At 45.9% G+C, this 21,907-nt stretch overlaps 2 protein-coding genes across 6 annotated transcripts in view; both read right to left on the reverse strand.

Moving 5' to 3' along the window:
- The window catches only part of LOC147030014 (bile acid receptor-like), a 90,720-nt gene extending 86,975 nt beyond the window's left edge, over positions 1-3,745 (reverse strand). The window contains exon 1 of the mRNA XM_085873651.1: positions 3,630-3,745. The gene's annotated coding sequence lies outside the window, so the exon portion shown is untranslated. The remainder of the gene's footprint in view (positions 1-3,629) is intronic.
- Positions 3,746-16,846: 13,101 nt separating this feature from the next.
- TM7SF3 (transmembrane 7 superfamily member 3) overlaps positions 16,847-21,907 on the reverse strand; it is a 30,780-nt gene continuing 25,719 nt past the window's right edge. For all 5 annotated transcript variants that reach the window (XM_085873663.1, XM_085873662.1, XM_085873659.1 and 2 more), the window contains 3 exons: positions 18,792-18,889; positions 18,336-18,498; positions 16,847-17,240 (listed from right to left, as the gene is read on the reverse strand). In XM_085873663.1, coding sequence (XP_085729789.1) covers positions 17,008-17,240; positions 18,336-18,498; positions 18,792-18,889 — 494 coding nt within the window. In that variant the 3' untranslated portion in view covers positions 16,847-17,007. The remainder of the gene's footprint in view (positions 17,241-18,335; positions 18,499-18,791; positions 18,890-21,907) is intronic.

Below are 21,907 nucleotides of genomic sequence, written 5' to 3' on the forward strand. Positions count from 1 at the left end.
ATCTAAGGGTGGTAATAGATATGGGAGGTAAGCAGGCAGCACAATGTCAGGCAGCTATAGGTAAAGCAAAAAGGGTTTTTGGTTGTATTCGGAGGGGAATCATTTATAAATCAAGAGGTGGAGTTAACATTGTACAATAATTTAGTGAGGGCCACATCTCGAATATTGTGTACAGTTTTGGTCACCACAACTCAGGAAATCGATAGATGCCATCGAGAAGGTTCAGCGCAGGGCGACTAGATTGATTCCAGGCTGAGCTAGACTTTGCTATGAGGAGCGGCTGAATGAGACAGGGCTTGAAACATTAGAAAGGGGATGATTGTGAGAGGATCTGATGGAGATGTTTGAGATAATAAGTTGTGTGGACAAGATAGATGAAGTGTAGATTTTCAGCAGAGTGGTCAGCATTAGGACCACGAGCCATAGCTGGAGGGTAAAGAAGAGGAGAATTGACAGTTTTAAGGAAGAGGTCTTTCATTCGGAGAGTGGTTAATGCGTGGAATGGTCCCCCAGGAAAGGTAGTGGCAGGGGAGGGGGTGAATAAGTTTAAATGGGATTTGGATGGGTAGCTGGATGTATCATGGAGATAGAGGGGTATGGGGATACTGTATTGGTATGTGTGCATGGTAGGTACCTTATGTGTGTATGGGTGATGATACTGGGGTGGGTGTAGCACAGGCATGATGGACCAAATGGTTTCCTCCTGCGCCAAAGTTCCATGTGTGGCATCTTTGTGTGTATCACTCACCTCGATGCTGTCTTGCCTGGGTTTTAATCGTAACCTAGCTTTCCTGATATTTCACATGTTCGGCAAGCCATCAATGTATGTGGTCCCTCAGAAGGACATTAAATTGGGGAGCCAGTATGACAGCATTGGTTGGTGGGTGTTCCACAGTGTCCTTTGTGAAGAGTGGATGAGTTTTCACCGGTACCCTGAACCAATTCCAAACTCTTGTACACTCAGTCGAGTATCCTGCGTCGGAGTGGTGACTTGTCAAGGATTGTAACCCTGACAAACAAACCGATTCGGCAGAACCAACACACTGTATAGAGCATGGTACACAAGAAAAGATGTCACATGAAACCCAAAGTTTGTTGGTACTTTCCCTGCCGGTTTATTGAAGCTGGTAAGGATAGCCGAGAGGTATGCGCACCGGACTCTGAGCAGTCTAGCCTAGGTTTGAATCTTGACCCAGCTATAAACTGCCATCCTGGTGTTTCTCATGCAGGGCGTTGATTAATCAGTGCCATGTGCCATCCTTCAGATATACATTAAACTGGGAGTCCCGTCTGCTGGGATTATTTGGTGGGCGTTAAAGATCCCACAGCGTCCTTCGCGGTGAGTAGGCAAGCCATCACCGGCATCCTCAAGTAATTACAAATTCCTTGCTGGACTGCGGGTGGCAAGCAGTTTGGTCTTCTTGGAAGTTCCTCGACACCAGATTACGCCGCTTACCGTCTCGCAATGTGGATTCTGTCTTAGGAACAGCTTCTGGACCATTTGTTCCACAGGTTTCATGCGAGCGGCCTTCCTCGGATACGAAGGTAAACCAATTATATTGGCGTTAACTAATTAATTACAATGATGAGGTTGCTATAACGACAACTACAAAGAACAAGCCATGAAAATAATGATCACACTTGGACGTGGTGCTGCAAACGCTCGAATGATTAATGAGGTAGGTCACCGTGTCCCCCACTTCTCTCCTCCACCATGTCCCCCCCCCCCCCCCCGACACGGCAATAAGATGTACAATACATAATATAATGTTTCAAGTCAGCAACGATGATGATGATGAAGAACTACTACTATTATGGGTAATATGATGATGATGATGATGTACTACTACTACTATGGGTAATATGATGATGATGATGATGAACTACTACTACTATGGGTAATATGATGATGATGATGATGTGCTACTACTACTACTATGGGTAATATGATGATGATGATGATGATGATCTACTACTACTATGGGTAATATGATGATGATGATGTACTACTACTACTACTATGGGTAATATGATGATGATGATCTACTACTACTATGGGTAATATGATGATGATGATGTACTACTACTACTACGGGTAATATGATGATGATGATGATGTGCTACTACTACTACTATGGGTAATATGATGATGATGATGATGATGATCTACTACTACTAGGGCAGTGGTTAGGGCAGCGGCTTGGGATCCAAAAGGTCCTGAGTTCAAGCCCCGTTGGGCCACTAAATTAATACACCAGGGGTTGACTCAGCCTGTCATCCTTCTGAGGTCGGCGAAGTGAGTACCAGTATACTGGGCCGGTGTATACCCCGGTTAAAATAGGTGTACCATATCCCTGGGTCGTAAGAGGCGACCAGGGTTGCGTCAGGAAGGGCATCCGGCGTAAAACATGTGCCAAATCACGATGCGGATCACACGGATGATCCGCTGTGGCGACCCCTAACGGGAGCAGCCGAAAGAAGAAGAAGACTACTATGGGTAATATGATGATGATGATGATGATGATGATGATGATGATGATCTACTACTACTATGGGTAATATGATGATGATGATGTACTACTACTACTACTATGGGTAATATGATGATGATGATGATGATCTACTACTACTATGGGTAATATGATGATGATGATTTACTACTACTACTACTATGGGTAATATGATGATGATGATTTACTACTACTACTACTATGGGTAATATGATGATGATGATGATGATCTACTACTACTATGGGTAATATGATGATGATGATGTACTACTACTACTACTATGGGTAATATGATGATGATGATGATGATGTACTACTACTACTATGGGTAATATGATGATGATGATGATGATGTACTATTACTACTATGGGTAATATGATGATGATGATGATGTACTATTACTACTATGGGTAATATGATGATGATGATGATGATGTACTATTACTACTATGGGTAATATGATGATGATGATGATGTACTATTACTACTATGGGTAATATGATGATGATGATGATGTACTATTACTACTATGGGTAATATGATGATGATGATGATGTACTATTACTACTATGGGTAATATGATGATGATGATGATGTACTATTACTACTATGGGTAATATGATGATGATGATGATGTACTATTACTACTATGGGTAATATGATGATGATGATGATGTACTATTACTACTATGGGTAATATGATGATGATGATGATGATGATGATGATGATGATGATGATGATGATGATGATGATGATTTCACGAACGGTCCGTAAACAGGTGATCGTTAATTATTTAATTTTAAAGCTGTTTCACCACAACTTTCAGATTGTTGGAAAACGCTCCAAGTTTCCCAATCCGTGCCACACGTGCGAATTATTTATTTATTTATTTATACCTTGCGCCATCGTTTTGAAAAATAAACGGCTCATCATTCATTCATTTAAAAACAAACAAAAAAAAAAAAAAACAGTCGATTAAACACAGAGATACAAACGACAAAGAGCATGAATCAATCAGGACGAACCTTAAACCGCCGGGAATTGTAATAATAAATCAAAACGAGTCATTATTGTACACGATCATGGTCACGAGTCACGAGTCGACATTCGTACGTACCTTCCGAGTTCCGAGGCACGAACCGAGTTATGAGGTAAAGCCTGAGGCACGTGCGCGCGAAAAAAAAAAATACAACACGAAATTCAAACCAATCAGAAGCAAGAGGCTCGAGAGAACGGACCAATCGGTGAGGAGGAGGGGCCGTGGCGGTCGAACGGCGAAATGGAAGGGCGAGCGGTGATTGGATAGAACGAGATCGTTGATTTCTCCTGCGGACGGAGTCGACTCGTCTCCTCCAACTTGCATCGTCAGATTTGAATGAGTAAGGGTAAACTACCTGAGAGTTATACAGTGTACCTTCCATCGTTATTACAAATCACAAATACAATGATATGTCGACGCAGGTATACCATGTGTGTACCATGTGCTCGCTCGAAGCTGTCTCGCCTGGGTTAGAATCCCGACCGAGCTATAAACTGTCATAACGGTGGTTCACAGCCCACAGGTAAGTAGAGAGTCATGTATGAACACGAACATTGGTAAAGGTAATAACAGTTGTATTCTTGTGTATTTGCAGATGCAGCTTCATCATTTGTAATCTAATAAACGGATGTCACAAAATGGAGTAGTTCCTATTTAGTAGGGCGTTTCATCAATGTGTGAGTCCTCCCTCGGATGAACGTTCAAATTAGGAATCCCCCATCTGCAGGTATTGGATGATGGACGTTAAACATCCCACGGTGTACTTCGTGAAGAATAGGCGAGCCATCGCCGGCACGCTGAACAAATGTAATTCCTGCACCAACGACGGTCGAACGTCAGGCTTAGCGAGCCGGTTCGTGAAAGACCCGGACCAAGCTTCCCCCAGCCAACCCCACGAGAACATGGGAATAATTGTGGACATCACCGATCTTTAATATCAGTGAGACGGTGAATCGGGTCAGGTCAGCGCGTCGCTGCATCCACTTTCCACAGGTACTCCAGGGGCCTTCATCTGGTCATCCCCCAGGCAGAAGCCTGGACCATCCTCATCTTGCGATGTTGATCAACCTGCTGCAACCATGAGGAATGTGGTCAGCCCCTTGGGCCTCCTCCACTCATGAGGCTCCCGCGCTGAGAGAATTTGGCGAGCAGGACCAGCGTCAAGAAAACGAGCCACATGTCCATACAGCCACAGCTGATGCTCACGGACTATGCAGGTAACAAATCTCATTTGACTCTCTCTCTCTCAGCAATTGCTCGTTGGACACAAAGTCCAATCAGCGATAGCCAGGGATTCTCCAAAGAGACCTGGTACCAAAGGAATTAAGTCTCCGTCTCAGATCCCTGGTCAGAGTCAAGTCTCAAATCCGCAGAGCAAGACTGGAAGCACCAAGGACCTGAAGACTCGGACTTTCATCCTCCCACATTGGTACCGGCAGTGCCACACCCCATGATCCAGTGAATCCATGACACCCAACCCCAGTCCCAACCCAGATGTCTCTTGACCTCTGTCTCACAGCCAGCAGATACATGAATATCACTGCCAAGGTAAGTGAATCTCTCCGTGACCTCAACATCCTCACCACAAACAGGGACAGATAGGATAGCAGCATCCAAGATGTCATTGAAAGCCTGGATCTTAGTTTTGAGCCAAGAAACCCGTAATCCCAGCGGCTCCGACTCCTCATTCACCACCGAGAGAGCCCACAAAAGGATATCTGCATTCTCCGCAAAGATGACTGCATCATCTGTGAAATCAAGGTCAGAGATCTTGACATTCCCAAATGATGCACCGCAGCTTGATCTCTCCGACATCCTCCCCCATAATCCAGTCCATACAAGTGCAGAAAAGTGTGGGGGCGAGTACACACCCCTGAGGAACTCTCATAACAACTTGAAATAAGTCAGAGATAATATTAACCCATCACACAGCACTCTCAGGACCAGAGTAGAGTTCAGACATCAGATCGATCAGTTTTGGTGACACCCCATGAAGATGAAGAATCCTCCAGAGGGCATCCCGATTCACTGAATCGAACGCTTTACAGAGATCAACATAGGCTCCAAGCAGCCCCTGCTGAAACTCTCGTCTGCGTTCGGTGAGGACCCGAAGAGCAAGGATACAGTCAATTGTTGACCTCTTTGGTGTGAAGCCTGACTGGTCTGGACGCTGGTGCTCAAGCAGATAGTGGCGAAACCGATCAAGAATTGTCCAAGCAAAGTCCTTGCTGGGCACTGAGAGCAGCGTCACCCCTCGGTAGTTGTTGCAGTCCTGGCGATCACCCTTCCCTTTCCAGAGAGGGACAACAAGGCCCGTCTTCCAGTCATTTGGGATAATGCCTTTGTTCCACGCAGAGCACGGAACTGCATGCAATGACACGAGTGCAGCATTTCCACCAGCCTTGAGAAGTTCAGCATGGATGCCACAGAGCCCTGGAGCTTTACCCCATTTCAACCGGTTCACCACAGCCTGTCTTTCCACAAATGAAGGTGGACCACAGTTAATTGGACGGTCAGCATTAGGGATAGTAACAAACCTGACATCCAAATCGACAACTGGTGGATTGTCTTTCCACAAATCAAGGTGGACCACAGTTGATTGGAGGGTCAGCAATAGGGATAGTAACAAACCTGACATCCAAATCGACAACTGGTGGATTGTCTTTCCACAAATGAAGGTGGACCACAGTTGATTGGATGGTCAGCAATAGGGATAGTAACAAACCTGACATCCAAATCGACAGCTGGTGGATCAGCCTGGTGCAGCCGCTCAAAGTAACCGGCCCAGCAGGCCTTTACTTTGGACTCCACTGTCAAGAGCCCACTACCCTCTGCTCCAATTGCAGTACACCGACGGACGGGCTTGGATGAACGCAATGCGCAAATTTCCCTGTAAGCAGGACGAGAATCACTTGACCACAGGTGATGCTCTACCCCCTCACAGATTCCTTGCACATGGGCCTCCTTCTCCATCCTCAGCGCACCTACAGTTTTACACCTCAGCTTCCTGAACAGCTCAGCTCTGCGACTCTGGTCAATGGTATCCAGTGTCCCTTGAAAGACAAAATTCTTCTTCACCCTACAGTGAGTTCCAAGAAGTCGACCGGCAACATCAAGGACAGTGGTCTTGAAGGCACTCCACAACTCTTCAAGATCCTCCAAAACACCCAGACCCCCCAAATCTCCACTCAGCCTGTTCACAAACTCCTCAGCTCCCCTCTCATCTTTGAGCTTGCCAACATCCAGCTTCAGCTGGGATGGTACCATTCTCCTGGATTTAAGTTGCAACTTCAGAGTGGCCAGAACAAGCCTGTGGTCAGTAATGAGGAACGAAGCACTCCGGTAGACCCTTTGTTCTGGATCATCCTCCAGCGACCATCAACGAGCACATCGTCACTCTCCTTTGCCACACCACCGGTTTTGGAATACCAAGTCCAGCGATGATCCTGTGGGCGCTGAAACCATGAACCAGCCATGTCTTCTTTCAATGTCAAGGAACTTCGTGCTATTCCAGTTCACAGTTCCAGACCCATGGGGATCAACACATGTCTTATAACCATCCCCATCAGTTCCAGTCTTTGCATTGAAATCCCCCAAGACTAGAGGAGGATGTCGCCTGAGGCACTGATCATCCCCAGACTCGAGCGTGGCATAGAATGCGTCCTTCACAATGAGATCACTTACCTGAGTCGGAGCATATACAAAGACCAGGGAAATGACACCCAAGGAGTGACGAATCCTTAGTCTCATAATACGCTCGTTGACCGTTGTTACCTCAATTATCATTTGAGTCAGCTTATTGGACACAGCTGCAGCAACTCCTTGGGCATGGCGACCAGACCAATCGTAGGTGTAACCACCCACCATGATCTCGCCACAATCCGGTCTCCGAACTCCAGAGAGTGCTGCATTACCGATGTCCAAACGCTTGAGCTCAGGTGATAACAGATACAGGTGATCATCCTCTCTTAGGGATCGGACATTCCAGGCACCCACATGAAGGGACCGCCTCAGGTTAACTCAAGGAGACTGCTGTCTGGTGGATGACACCTCAGCACCACTCTGACACACACTACTGCAATCTGACCTGGGAAGGTTACCGCGTGGTTTCCCTCCTATCATCAAAGATTGGGGGTCCCAAAGGCTTTGCCCCAATCTCTTCATTCGGTGAGCTGCCCTGCAAAGGGAAGCTGCACAGGAGGTACTCCCACGGAGTGGGTTTTCAGATTTTTTTTAATGCTTTTTGAATGTTTTGCAGAATGAAGGGTTTTCCGGTGGCCGGAGTGCAAATCCTGCCACCAACCTCCCAATAAAAAGTAACCCAACTGTAGGAGGACGTCCGCAGACACAGTTGGGCACGAGATATGGATGGCCGTTGGCTCACAAGGAGCTCTTCCACCCTTTGACAGGTTTTGTTTTTCATCCTGCTGGGTTTCCATATCTAAACACCCTCCTCACCAAGAAAATTGGTGGGGGAGACGGTTTAGTCGCCGACAACCCGACAATGGAACAGGTAAATACAGGTTTACATGGTACCTGTAGCAAGTCACAGATCTAATCTGACCTGACCCGACATTGAATCAGTCAGTGAATCAGTGGTTAGAAAGAACTTTATATGTTAGAAAATCAATAACTCAACCCGTCGAACATCTCAACTCGTCGAATATCCATCCATCCCTTGGGATCATCCTCTATACAGAGTGCCGGTGCTGCCACAGCAGTCTCCTGGGCTATTGGGCACAATCCTGGATGGGTCGCCACTCCAACACATCATACTCGAATGGCTCAATCATCCCAACAAGCTGGTACTCATTTTGCTGACCTCAGAAGGATGACAGGCTGAGTCAACCCCACCTGGTATTAATTCAATGGAGGGGGGAGCGGGATTTGAACTCAAGTCCCGAAGACCTTAAGCCAGTCACCTTAACCATTAAGCCAACACCAGGCATGGGTTAAATATCTCAACAAACCAATAACTCAACCCATCGAATCTCTCAACTCATCAAAAATCTCAATGCATGGAATATCTCAACCCATCGAATGTCTCAACCCATCGAATGTCTCAACCCATCGAATGTCTCAACCCATCGAATGTCTCAACCCATCGAATGTCTCAACCCATCGAATGTCTCAACCCATCGAATGTCTCAACCCTTCGAATGTCTCAACCCATCCAATCTCGCAAGCCTTCGAATATCTCAACCTATCGAATGTCTCAACCCATCCAATCTCTCAACCCATAGAATCCCTCAATATTACATACAATGTGAACAAGCTTCGCATCAATGTCTTTTCGCTTTACGTCAATCTCACATATCTCTTGACCAAGAAAATTAAATATTCCATCGGAGTGAACTAATTTGTACGATATCAGTCCAATATCGTGTAAGATAATAATTCCCAAGTTCTGTTCAATTTATTGAAAAAAATGTGAAGTTAAAATGAAGATTGTCTTTTCCCCAAAATTAAATATTATTTAAACTATTCACATTTACACACCTGTAAGTCATTTCCGTTTAACTCATTCCAAGCGAATATAACTCATTAAACCTGGTGATGTAAATGTTATTCACACAGGTATGTAAGAGGCCTCCTTGGGGATTCAATCAAAATGTCAGATGTCAGGAGAGGGTCAAAATATTTTCTGTGCTGATAAAGTTGTGATGTGTGTAGTAAGCCGCAAGTTTCTTACAAAAACCGTTATTGTGAATTATTGAATAGTTTTATTTAAATTTTAAAAGCCTGATGTTGGCTTAACAGATGGCTTCAGATCTTAGGGTCTTGAGCTTGAGCCCGTCGTTTCGTTAAATAACTAACACCAGGTGGGTTGACTCAGACTGTCATCCTTCTGAGGTTGGAAAATAAATATCAGCTTACCGGTAACAGGGGCACTGCCAGTAATGATGCAGCCAGCAGCCACAAGTTGTACATGAAACAATAACAATAAAATATTTTTTATCCCCCGCCAACCAACGAAGTTGGCAGGTGTTATAGAAATGGGTTCCGTCCATCCGCCCGTCCGTCACATTTCGTTTCCGGAGCTTAACTACAAATCCCCTCAAGATATATTTACGAAATTTGGTACACATATCAAGCAAGTGGTGAACTGGTGCCTTTTGATAGGTCACATGGTTTGGCAGCCATGTTGGATTCAAGAAAAATATTAAATAATGTTTTCTCTGGAATCACATAACCTAACGAAGCGAAAATTTGCAACTAAACTATCATCTTCCATCATGTCTGCATACAGAGTAAAAAATGACGTCACAAGTCAGAGTTTGGTGGCCATCTTGGATAGAAAAACACACCTCATCCGATTAACACGAAACTTCACACACATATTTAACTGGAGGATTGGAGGCAGAATGTAAATTTATGATGTCATAGGTCACAGGGTTCATCAGCCATCGTGGATTGAAAATTAATTAATTTTAAAAATCTTCTTCTCCAGAAAGGCTGGACAGATTGAGGCAAAATTTCACATACACTTTCCCCAAGACATCCTTTCAGAAGTTTGTTAATTTCTAATTGATATGTCACATGGTTTGGCGGCCATATTGGATTTACCCTAAAACCTTCAAACATCTTCTTCAGAACGGCTGGTCAGATCAAGGGGAATCTAAGTTTGTTAATCCTTATTTGCTATGGCGGGGGATATCGAAGACTTTGTCTTCAACGGATGCTAGTTGTTGTCATACCCTTCCCCTTTCATTATTTTTCTCCATGAACCTTGGTTCATGTCCATAAGAAGCTCTGACTTCTTGTTTCCAATCTAGTCACAAAGCTGTTAGGATATAGCTTAAAGGTGAGCACACATCTCTCAACTTACTTGCCTGGGTTCAAATCTCAGGCCAGCTATAAACTGCCACCTTGGTGTGTTTCAGGCATGAATGTGTGAGAGTCCTCACTAAAAACTTTCCAATGGCAGGCTTTTCACCTCAGCACCCATTTTGGGCAACTGCAGATTGCATTCGGGCCTTGGAGTTCACAACTTCCATGAGCACAAGATGAGAGCGGGAAGCACCAACCCACAGAGGACATCCATATTACAAAGCCCTGGAGATGAAAGCTTTGTACACCATAAGGAGCTAAGAGAAGCCAAGGCAAGACTTGATGCAAAGGATTTAAAGGGGTGGTGGAAACTTCGATGTGGAATTGTATCATCCAGCAGAAAAAGTCATGGCAGATTGTTAATCCAATGTGCTGCAAAGACGACACGAGATGTTAAAGTCCAAGGAGCGGCAAAGACCTTGAACAGGGGTTGATTGAAGGAGGATAAACTGAAAGGTTAGCCATATTGTCTTCATGTATCTAAAGAAAGTGACTTATCCCTCATGTAATGACTTGATGGCATCTTTGACTTAATTTTTTTTTTAATCGCAGCTTGCAATGCATGTTGGTGTTCAATCAATAGTCATTTTTTTTTTCCAAATTCAGTGCCAATTCACCCTCACCTCCTTAAATCTCCCTCTTTCTCACCTGTTATACCCTATCCTTACCCCTCCCATCTTGCCCCTCATCTACCTCTGCTCTTGGCACCTCTTCACTGTGTTCTGCTTCAGCATCAGCTCCTCTGTTGTCCCAAAGTGTGGTGTTCTAACATCTGTGGCCTCCATTCTAAACTAACAGATAACTCGCTCTACCAATCAGCACACTCATCACCACAAACATGCTCCTTCTTTCCAACCCCTCAAATCTTGTACCTCCCCCTACCCACTCCCTTCCTCACCATACCTCAACCAAGTCTCATCCTTACCCTCTCCCATTGCCCTCCTGCACCTTAGCCATGCCTGCTCTCATCATCTCTCCTCCCTCTCAACCTTCACACTCTTTCCCCCTCTCAGCTTCCACCACACCCTTCTCCCTCAACTCTCCCCTCCTCCCACCATTCACCCCCCCCCCTTTCCAAAGGTGCCCTCTTCCCCCTTCCTCTCTCTCTTCCATCTCATCACTCCACCTCCTCCAATTTTCAAGTCCTCTGCCCATCACCACCAAACCTTTTCTCCTCCTCATCCAGCCCTCTCCCCAAGCTCTTCTGCAACCCCCCACTTTCAATAACTCTCCTTACCTCCCCCCCTCCTCCTACCTTCCCCTCCCCTACACCCAAAACCTTCTCCCCTCCCTCTCAACAGTGTGGATCTCAAACATCCAAGGCCTTCGCTTAAACCTGACATCTTTCCATACAGGTTGCCACTGACAAACCAGACATAATCTGCTTAACATAAACTTTTCCTCCTTCAAGACATCTCTGACTCCCTGGTTACTCCCTCCTCCGGTCTGACAGATCTGAGCCTCGCACTGCCAGCATAGTTGCTCTCTTCATCAAAGACTCTTCTTCTTCTTCTTGCGTATGGCAGCTATTATTTCTTGGAAATGCGACTGTCGCTGATACAGTGCCCCTCTACCAGTACACACTGGTACTCATTTTGCCGACCTCGGAAGGATGACAGGCTGAGTCAATCCCCTGGTGTATTAATTCAGCGGCCAACAGGGCTTGAACTCAGGACCCTAGGATCCCAAGCTGCCACCCTAACCACTAAGCCAACACCAGGCTCATCAAAGACTCCATTCCTCACTCACCATGCACTGCCCTCTCCCCCACACCCCCAGGAATACCACTGGCTATGGCTTCCCCTCCAGTCCCACCTCAAATTCATACGCGTGTTGTACCGTCCATCAAACAGTGATGACTCCATTTACATAATCGCTCTCTGAAAACATGGAACTACTTCTATACTCTCATCCCAACCCTCTCTTCCTCATTTGTGGTGACTTCACTTGTCATCATGCCAGTTGAATCAGTGTGGGTACCCCTTGAACCAGCCATTGGCACTTCAGCAAAAGACTTCTGTGACTCAATCTGTCAACTTCCTGACCCGGATCTCAACCAATGATACTCCATCTCTTCTGGATCCGATTTTGACCAATTTCCCTGAAAATATCTGTTCTTCCTCCCTGCTCCAATTGGATCAACTGACCACAGGCTTGTCAATGTAGACATCTCTCTGGCTGTTATAAGAGAACCACCTCAGCACAGTCACGTCTGGCATTTCACTCAAGCCAACTGGCAGGGTCTTCCAGCAGCCTTCAAACTTCCAGACTAGTCTCCCATCTAGACATCAACTTGTACTGAGAATCATTCTATAGAAAAACTTGCTCTCTCATGCACAGATGCATCTCAAATCATCTACAATTGTCCTTCCTTCCTCCTGCCCATGGTTCACTGAAGCTTATGGCAAGGCACTTGTCCTGAAATAACTTGCCTTCGCCTCATGGAATCCAACTGAAGGTAATCTCAGTTCCTTCCATAAAGCTCGAAACAAGTGTGTCTACCCTCAGGAGAGCCAGAAATCAACATCTTTCTCATCTCAAGTCTGAACTCTCAAACCTGTCTCCCTCCAAATCCTGGTGGCATCTAATTAAGTCTGTTTCTGGTGTATGTGTCTCCCCCCCCCAACCCCCAAATCCCTTCCATTTCCTCATTTGGCCGCACAGCTGACACCGCACGTGAAAAAGCTGAATGCCTAAACTCAGTGTTTGCTTCCAAATCTTGTGTCCCAAACCCAATGCTTTCTGTACCCACCTTAACCAGTCGCACCCAACTATCCCTGGACTCTGTGTCCTTTTCTCCTGACAAGGTGGAGAGCTCACTGTCAAACCTCGACTCAGATTCTGAAACCGGTCCAGGCGGCATCAGCCCACGTATCATAAAACCCGCTCTGCTGCTCTTGCTCACCCTCTCTCCATTCTATTCACTCTCTCATTTGTTCAAGGTCATCTGCCACTGCTCGGAAATCAGCAAACATTACTGCCCTGCATAAAAAAGGTGCCAAAACAGATCCCTGCAACTCCAGACCAATCAGCCTTCTCCCAATCATCGCTTCAGACATTAAATCCTTCCTCTTCTCCAATGGCTTGATTTCCTATCATCAATTTGGATTTGGATCAGGTCACTCTACCCTAGATATGCTGCTTCTGCTCTCCCAACAATGGATGGAGATCCTCAATGCCAGACATGAGATCAGAGCAATCTCCCTAGATGTATCACACGCCTTCAATACGGTCTGGCACACTGCCCTGCTCACCAACCCCTCTCACTATAGTATCCATGGACATCTCCACTCATGGCTCGCAGACTTCCTCTCCTGTCGCAGTCAACATGTGGGCCTAAATGGAGTTCTTTCATCCCCTCTTCCTGTCCAGGCTGGAGTTCAAGGCAGTGTTCTGGGCCCTGCTCTTTTTCTGGTTTTCATCAATGATCTCTCCAACTCTGGAAAATCCTCTTTTATCTCTTTGCTGATGACTCCACCCTCTGCCGGACCATCTGTCATCCCTCAGATTGGCAAGCCAGCAGCCTCTTCACTCTCTGCAGATCTGGATAAAATCACAAGCTTGTCAAACACGTGGAACATGTCTTTCAATCCTAACAAATCACACACTTTCACAATGTCTCTCTGAAAGGACCATCTGGACCCCCCTCCCCCCCAAATCTTCTTTCTCACCAATCCTCTTGAAGTCCTTTCATTCAAGCTTCTGGGTCTCATGATCTACAATGATCTTTCCTGGGAAAGCCACACTTCCAAGCTGGCCTCCAAAAGGCCATTCGCCGACTGGGCATCCTCAGTCATGTAAAGTCCTTCCTTGGCACATCTGAGCTCCTGACTACATACAAAACTTTTGTCTGCAGCATGATGGAATCCTGCTCTCCCCTCTGAGCTGGTGCTCCTGCCTCTCGCCTGTCTCAGCTTTACACTGTGGAAACCAAGGCATTTAGGATCATTGGTATCTCCCACGATGAGGCCGAGTCTTTGGAACTCTCACCCTCTCAATGCAGACAGGTCAGTGGTCTTTGTCTTCTACTATTTCCTCTCCAGCCTGCTCTGAGAAATGTTACCCCCCCTCCCCCCCCACCATATTTCCACAGGACACTCAAGTTCTGCCAGCAACTCCCTTATGGTAAAACTACCAAATTCAAGAATCACTGCTCACCTTCAATCTTTCATTCCTCTTTTTTCCCTCCTTTGGAACAAACTCCCACACTCTCTTTAACCATACTCTTCCCTCCAGGTCTTCAAAACAGCTGTTCACCACCATCTCTTATCTTCCCCCATCCAAAACCACGATCTTTTCTACTCCCGCTAATCTACCTCCTTCAAATTCCCTGGTTTCCGTCTGGAAAATTCCTGTGGTGTCCATCTTGTTTACCCTGTGTTCCCACCCCCCCCCACCCATATATTGTTGTGGGGCTGGGTATCGGTGGCGAGCACGACCGCTCGGTGGAGCAGTAGAGTCGTCTCCACCGAACACCTGGAATTTAGGTTGTGACTCTTGGACAACTCCGAAAAGGTACGGTCCCTAACAGGACCATGAATCGCCAATAATTCGACCGCGTGGGGTCAGGTTAATTGCCAAATTTCAATATCCCCAAGTACCCACGCAGCAAAGCTACCGGGGAACTCGCACCCTCGACAAACCTCGAGCGGGACGAGCCGTTACCGTGCCCGAACCGTGTGCAACCTGAGCGGATGGTTACCAAGGCCCGTCGGTCTAAATGAACAATTTACTGCCTCGCTATTTCTCAACACGCACCGTGCTAAGCCAATAAAATAAATGACAGGGAACGAGCTGGGACATTCAACAAGAGGGGAATTTATTTACAATAATCTGGGGACGAGGGGAGCACGCAAGGGCAGAGTTATCTGAATAAAGAAGGGAATCAAATGTACAATTCCTTAAACACTTCTACTTAGAGACAGGGCGCACGGACACATACACGTACACACAAATACCCCAGAAAGAGATGGACCTCGAGGTCTTTATTGCCCCTTCAGCTCGGGAGGGAAGAGAATGTGGCTGGCTACCTGACCGCGTTCGCGTGGCTGGACGACCACACCTTCCCAGAGCACCAGGCACCAAGGAACGGATCAGGGCAGCCGAACCCAGAGGAGGCGAGACGAGGTGATCTCCCGTGATGAGATGGTCGACCGCTTGTTGTAATGCGCCAGACGAGACGCCTCGGATGTGCGGGATGCAGTCAGCTGCAGACTCAGACAGAAGAGCGCTCGGGCAGACGGGACACAATCATCAATCTTTTTCCGTCATTTTTGGGGCCCGCTCCGCTCCCCCGTTGCCTGCTCCCATTGGGTGGTCGGCGTGTCGCGACTCCGCCTTCTTGAAAAGGACCGCCCCGGCTTTGGTCCGCGAGTCGCCCATTGGACGGAAAATGACGCATACCCTTATTTGGCGCGAAGCCAGAACGAAGTGCTCCATGCCCATATTCAGAGCCAAGCCAGAGTGAAATGCTTCATGACCATATTTGGTGCGAAATCCACACCGCCTGGGGCATGGAATTCCGTCCACGCACACATGCCTGCGAGCGTGCGAAGAGCGCGGGCAATGTCGTGAGCAGAGGGTTGTTGTTGTTGGGGTAAAAATCCTATCTATAAAATAACTTCGCAGCGCACGTATACTTAATTCCCATGAGACATAGGGGAAAGTGAGCTATCTATTCACATTTACTTAACAAAATGACAGAGCTCGGGGAACTGAATATTGAGTGCTCATGGCTGCCAGATTCGTAACAATATTTCATGTCTGTTCCCCACTGTTTTGTTTTTTCCTTCCCTCTCCCACCCAACTTGTCTCCTAATTTCAAGATGGCTGCCATGATGCCACGATTTCAAGAACCAATTTCAAGATGGCTGCCATGGAGGCCACATTGAAAATCGCAGCGCGCCCATTTTCGAAAGGAACCTTCCTCTACTCAACCCCAACACATCCTGCAAAAATGGATTTAATCGGACAAGGCGTTCTCCTCAAAATCGACGGAAACCAATTTCAAGATGGCTGCCATGGAGGCCACATTGAAAATCGCAGCGTGGCCATTTTTGAAAGGAACTTTCCTCTACTCAACCCCAACACATCCTGCAAAAATGGATTTAATCAGACAAGGCGTTCTCCTCGAAATTGACTGAAACCAAAAGTTGACAGACGGACGGACGCCCGGACAACGCCTGTGACGACAATACCCCTTAGCCCAATTCGGGCTGAGGGGTAAAAAGTACCTATTTTAACAGGTTATTGGTACAAGCTTTTGTAAAGCTGTGAAAACAACTACTACCCTTGGGTTTTGAGGGCATGTACATCATACCGACCTTTGTAGAGCGTGTTTATGTCATGGGTCAGTCCAACAGTAACCTTCAACTTTCACGCAGCCTGGTGGTGCAATGCTAAACTTTAAGGATGTAGAAAATGGGGGGGGGGGGGCGGGGGGAAGAGAAAAACCAAACAAGTGATGGTTTTTACAAAGCTGTAATTCAAAATTCTTTGTATATACATACATGTAAAAAAAAAAATATTATTTATCCACAATCACACCACACAAGAAAAATTAATTCCATCATCCGTGATCACGAAATGCTTCAGCCGAAACAAAACATCCAACTTGCACAGCACATCAATGCGCTAGCAATAACGGAGTGCGTTCCCCACAGCCACCGGGCTGAGGACGTGAAGGGCGTGCTTGCTGGTGGTGCTGAGGGTTGAGCAGGTCCTCTCGCCTATGCTCTCGCTCTTCCCGCCATAGATCGTATGGGCAAGGAGGGAAAGGTGGACGGTCAGAGAGAAGCTGGTACTGAATGACAGTCCCAGCAATCGCAAGCAACAGCCAAAGTGCCACGAGGAGAAAATCTGAGAAAAAGACATTTCAGTTTTTCACAAGTCTGTCCCTCAAGTCCAATAAATTATTAGCTCACCTGGACTTTAGTCTACGAGCTTATGCGATCAAGCAGTGCCCATAGTTAAGTCAGTCAGTCAGTGAGTGAGTGAGTGAGTGAGTCAATGAGTCTAAACACTTCAGTTATTAGCGCTTGAACTGATCCTCAAAACTGAAATAATATTTCGATGATATACTTGTATTAGTCAGTGAAAGTAGATCGTGGAAAAATCGTATCATATAATTGCATGAAATTGCTCCAAGCTCGTAATTTGAAAACTACAGTACTTACAAAAGCGATTTATACAATGATTTGTAGCTATGATGACCAGGCATTCAATATGAGTGAGGAAAGTGGGGGGAAAATAATCATAAATAAATAAGTTTAAAAAAATAAAATAACTCGTTAAATTGTTGCGGCCTGTTCCAAGTCAGGGCATGGTTGAGCACGCCATAAAAACATAGCAGCTTCAGACGCAGCTCAGTTTACCAGAAAACGCTTGAAGACCCAGAGAGTGAGGTGGCTGAGGAGCGCCTGATAAAGGATAATTAAATAAGGCCATTAATTATCTTCAAAAGGGGTGTTTTAATCAACCCAAACACCCAATTTTCACTCTTGCACTCCCTTGGAGTTTTCTTTGTGTACATGCAAAGTTTCAGGCTGCAAAGTTTTATGGTTTTGGAGTTATGGAGGACGGACACACACACACACACACACACACACACACACACACACACACACACACGACAGGAAACACCCATGAGATGCAAGGAGTGTGATCAATTCAAAGTGTTCCAGTCTAGTTGAAAATTCAGGAAGTCCACTGACAGCTCGAACCAATCGGTCAATGATACCTCAAAAGCTTTCAAAACAATCAATCATATTTGGACCATAACTTTGTGTTGTTATCAAGTATAAATAGAACAACCATTCAGTAGACTTGAAGAATTTGCTGAGATTGTGGACAGAGGGGCACAGTTCTGGCTCTGTACACTTGTGTAATAACAAGTGTCCCATTAACAGCTTGACAATAAAGTGGAAATAGTTTCCTGGTGGTACCAGGCCTCACCGTAGGGCTGCAGCGGAATGGCGTTGATGGCAAGTGCTGTGGAGGGATGTGCTGCACGACGAGGTACGATGATGAGCAGGTAAGGAAGGGCACAGGGCACAAACCAAGCGATGGCCAGCACAACCATTTCAGCACCAATCACTGCGCATGCCACCACAGCAGACTGGCCCACAGGGTAAAACACACGAGCACTTCATAGATTCCTCTATCATACAGGGTGAGCATGGTAAAGCCATTCCGATTGGCAACAAGCCATGATGATGCAAATGCACCCACGAGATAAATTTGAACAAACAAGCATGAAATAAACAGGGTAACATTGTGCCATTTCAAAGGCTTAGACTGCAAACACTGCTACACAAAACCATGTTGACAATGTGTTAATGTTTGGCACACCATGTACTTGACCCACCCACAGTGAAAGGAATTGGGTGTCAAGTGTGCGCGTCACTTTACCATTTTTAAGCAGGGCAAGGAAAGGAGGGGACCAAATAGGACGACGCAAACAAAGCACATCCAGAAGTTGAAATCGCTCTTAAACACGGCCAAGTTTCCTGCACAAAACAAAATGCAAAAAATAATAATAATAATAATAATAATAATGACATGCATAAAATGTACAAAATAGAAAAACAAAATAAACTAGAAGGGCACTCGGTAGAACACTTACTGCACCTCCACCCAGATATGAATCTTCACCAAAATCAAATAAATTAGGCCTTGTCACACATCCAAGATGTCTAACAAGTTTCATCTGAATCCGTCCAAAACTTTTTGAGATATCGTGCTCCAAGTTATATAGTTTTTAGCCGTCACAAAACGGTGAAGAATCACGTAAATTCTAGTATCCAGATATGGATCCATGTCTTCACCAAAATCAAATCAATTAGTCCTCGTCACACACCCAACCGCTCCACCAAATTTAGTCTGAATCGGTCCACAACTTTTTGAGATATCCTGTTCAGACAGACAGACAGATGAAAACATAACCTCCATCCACCTTTGGTGGCGGAGGTAACGAGCAAAGTCGATGGCGTGACATATCAAATCCCCATGCTTCACACCTAAAGCAAAAATCGAAAGAGGGCAAAAGGTTCCACCAGGAATGACCCAACACCACATTTTGGGTTAAAAATAAAAATATTTGACCCCTGTAATCCTCTATTCCCACCCCATGGGGTATGAACCAGGGGTCAAATCCAAAATAAATTTCATGCACCTCCTGATGTTGACTGCACATACATTTCAATAAATAAATAAATAAATAAAAAGTTTTACAATGTGCCTGTAATTGCATTTTTGGGGTTTTGACCCTGGCCACAAAGAGTAGGGCCAAAAATGATGCTGCTATTGCACCTTCATGCCATGTGGTGGTCACAACTACAAGCAGACAGAACTGATTACAATACACCTAGTTTTATTTTTTTTTCCCCCCAAAAAGCACGGGGATTAAATTAAAAACTAAAATAAAATATGATGTACAAATTCAACAGGATACTTCAGAGGTGGGTTGTTTGATCTACATTGAATTTCCAACAGAATACAGAGTTCAGTCATCGCAGTGCTTCACAGGCATGGTGCTGCATCAATGAGTATGCAGTACTTCAGAACAGAAATTAAGCTGACATGATAATCTGCTGGCACTCGATTGTAGAGGTTAAAGATCTCACTGCCCCTTCCAGACAGAGTGGGGAACTTCTATATTTTATTTTTTTTTTTAGTCAACAAGAGCAAGTCTCATGGAAGAACAAGGATTAATTGACAATGGGGTAGCAGGGAAACAATTGGGCATAACTGTCAAAGGTATAAATTAACAAAAGGGAGAGAAAGGGAGACAGACAGGAAAATCAGAGGGTTGGGTGAGGAAGGGTTAATGGGGGCAATGATGAAGATCATGGGTCAGGATAGAGGATATTGTCAGGTCAGGCCATATCAGATCTGTGACTTGCTCCAGGCACCATGTAAACCTGTACAAACCTGTTTCACGGTCAGGTTGGCGGTGACAAAACAATCTTCCCCACCAAGTTTTCTGGTGAGGAGGGTGTATGACATGGACACCCAGCAGGATAAAAAAAACAAAACCTGCCAAAGGGGGGAGGAGCTGCTTGTGAGCCAACGGCCATCCATATCTAGTGACCAACTGTGTCTATGGACGTCCTCCTGCATTTGTGTTGCTATTTATTACCAGGTTGGTGGCAGGATTTGCACTCCGGCCACCGAAAAACGCTTAATTCTGCAAAACATAAAATCCACTCCGTGAGAGTACCTCCGAGCTGCACTCCGCAGGGAAGCTCATTGAATGACAGGATTGGGGCAAATCCTTCTGGACCCCCACTCTTTGATGATTGGAGGAAAACAACGGGGTAACCTTCCCGGGTCAGATTGCAGTTGTGTGTGTCAGGGTGGTGCTGCAGTGTCGTCCATCAGGCGGCATCTCCTTGTGTCAACTTGAAGCGGTCCCCTCGGGTGAGAACCTGGAATGTCCTATCCCCAAGACAGGATGATCACCTGTATGTTATCTGAGTTCAAGCGTTTGGACATTGGTATTGCAGCACTCTGAGGTTCGGAGACTAGATAGTGGTGAGATCACCATGGTGAGTGGTGACACCTACTATTGGTCTGGTCGCTCTGATGGTTACCATGCCCAAGGAGTTGCTGTGGCTGTGTCCAATAAGCTGACTCCAATGATAATTGAGGTAACACCGGTCAATGAGCAAATGAGACTAAGGATTCGTCATTCCTTAGGTGTCATTTCTCTGGTCTCTTTTTATGCTCCGACTGAGGCGAGTGATCTCACCGTGAAGGACACATTCTACGCCACGCTCGAGTCTGTGGTTGATCAGTGCCCCAGGCGAGATGTTCTTCTACTCTTGGGGGATTGCAACGCATCGAGTGAAACTAATCGGGATGGTTATGAGACATGATGGTCCCCCATTGGTCTGGAACTGTGAACTAGAATAGCACCAACTTCTTTGACTTTGCAAGAAGTCATGGCCTGAGGGTGGCTGGTTCATGGTTTCAGCACCCACAGGCTCATTGCTGGACTTGGCACTCTAACGCCGACAGTGTGTCAAAGGAGATTGACCTCGTGTTCGTTGATGGTCACTGGAGGATGATCCAGAACTGCAGGTCTACCGGAGTGCTCAGTTCCTCAACACTGAACACAGGCTTGTTGTTGCAACTCTGAAATTGCAGCCAAAATCTGGGAGCATGGTACCATCCCAGCCAAAGCTGGATGTTGGCAAGCTTAAGATTGAGAGGGTAGCTGAGGAGTTTGTGAACTGGCTGAGTGGAGTTTGGGGGGGGGGGGAGTCTGAAGAGTTGGGGAGTGTCTTCAATATCACAGTCCTTGATGTTGCCGGTGGATGTCTTGGAACTCACCATCAGGTGAAAAATAATTTTGCCTCTCAAGGGACACTGGATACTATTGACAAGTCGCAGGTCCAGTTTTAATGGCAGAACTGAGCTGTTCGGGGAGTTGACACGTAAAATTGTACGTGTGCTGAGGGTGGACAAGGAGGCCGACGTAGAGGGGGTAGAGGGGGTACAAGGCCATTAATTATCTTCAAAAG

The sequence above is a fragment of the Eptatretus burgeri genome, chromosome 3 (assembly GCF_056783735.1).
Source record: "Eptatretus burgeri isolate ZD-2024b chromosome 3, Ebu_testis_v1, whole genome shotgun sequence".
Lineage (NCBI taxonomy): Eukaryota > Metazoa > Chordata > Myxini > Myxiniformes > Myxinidae > Eptatretus > Eptatretus burgeri.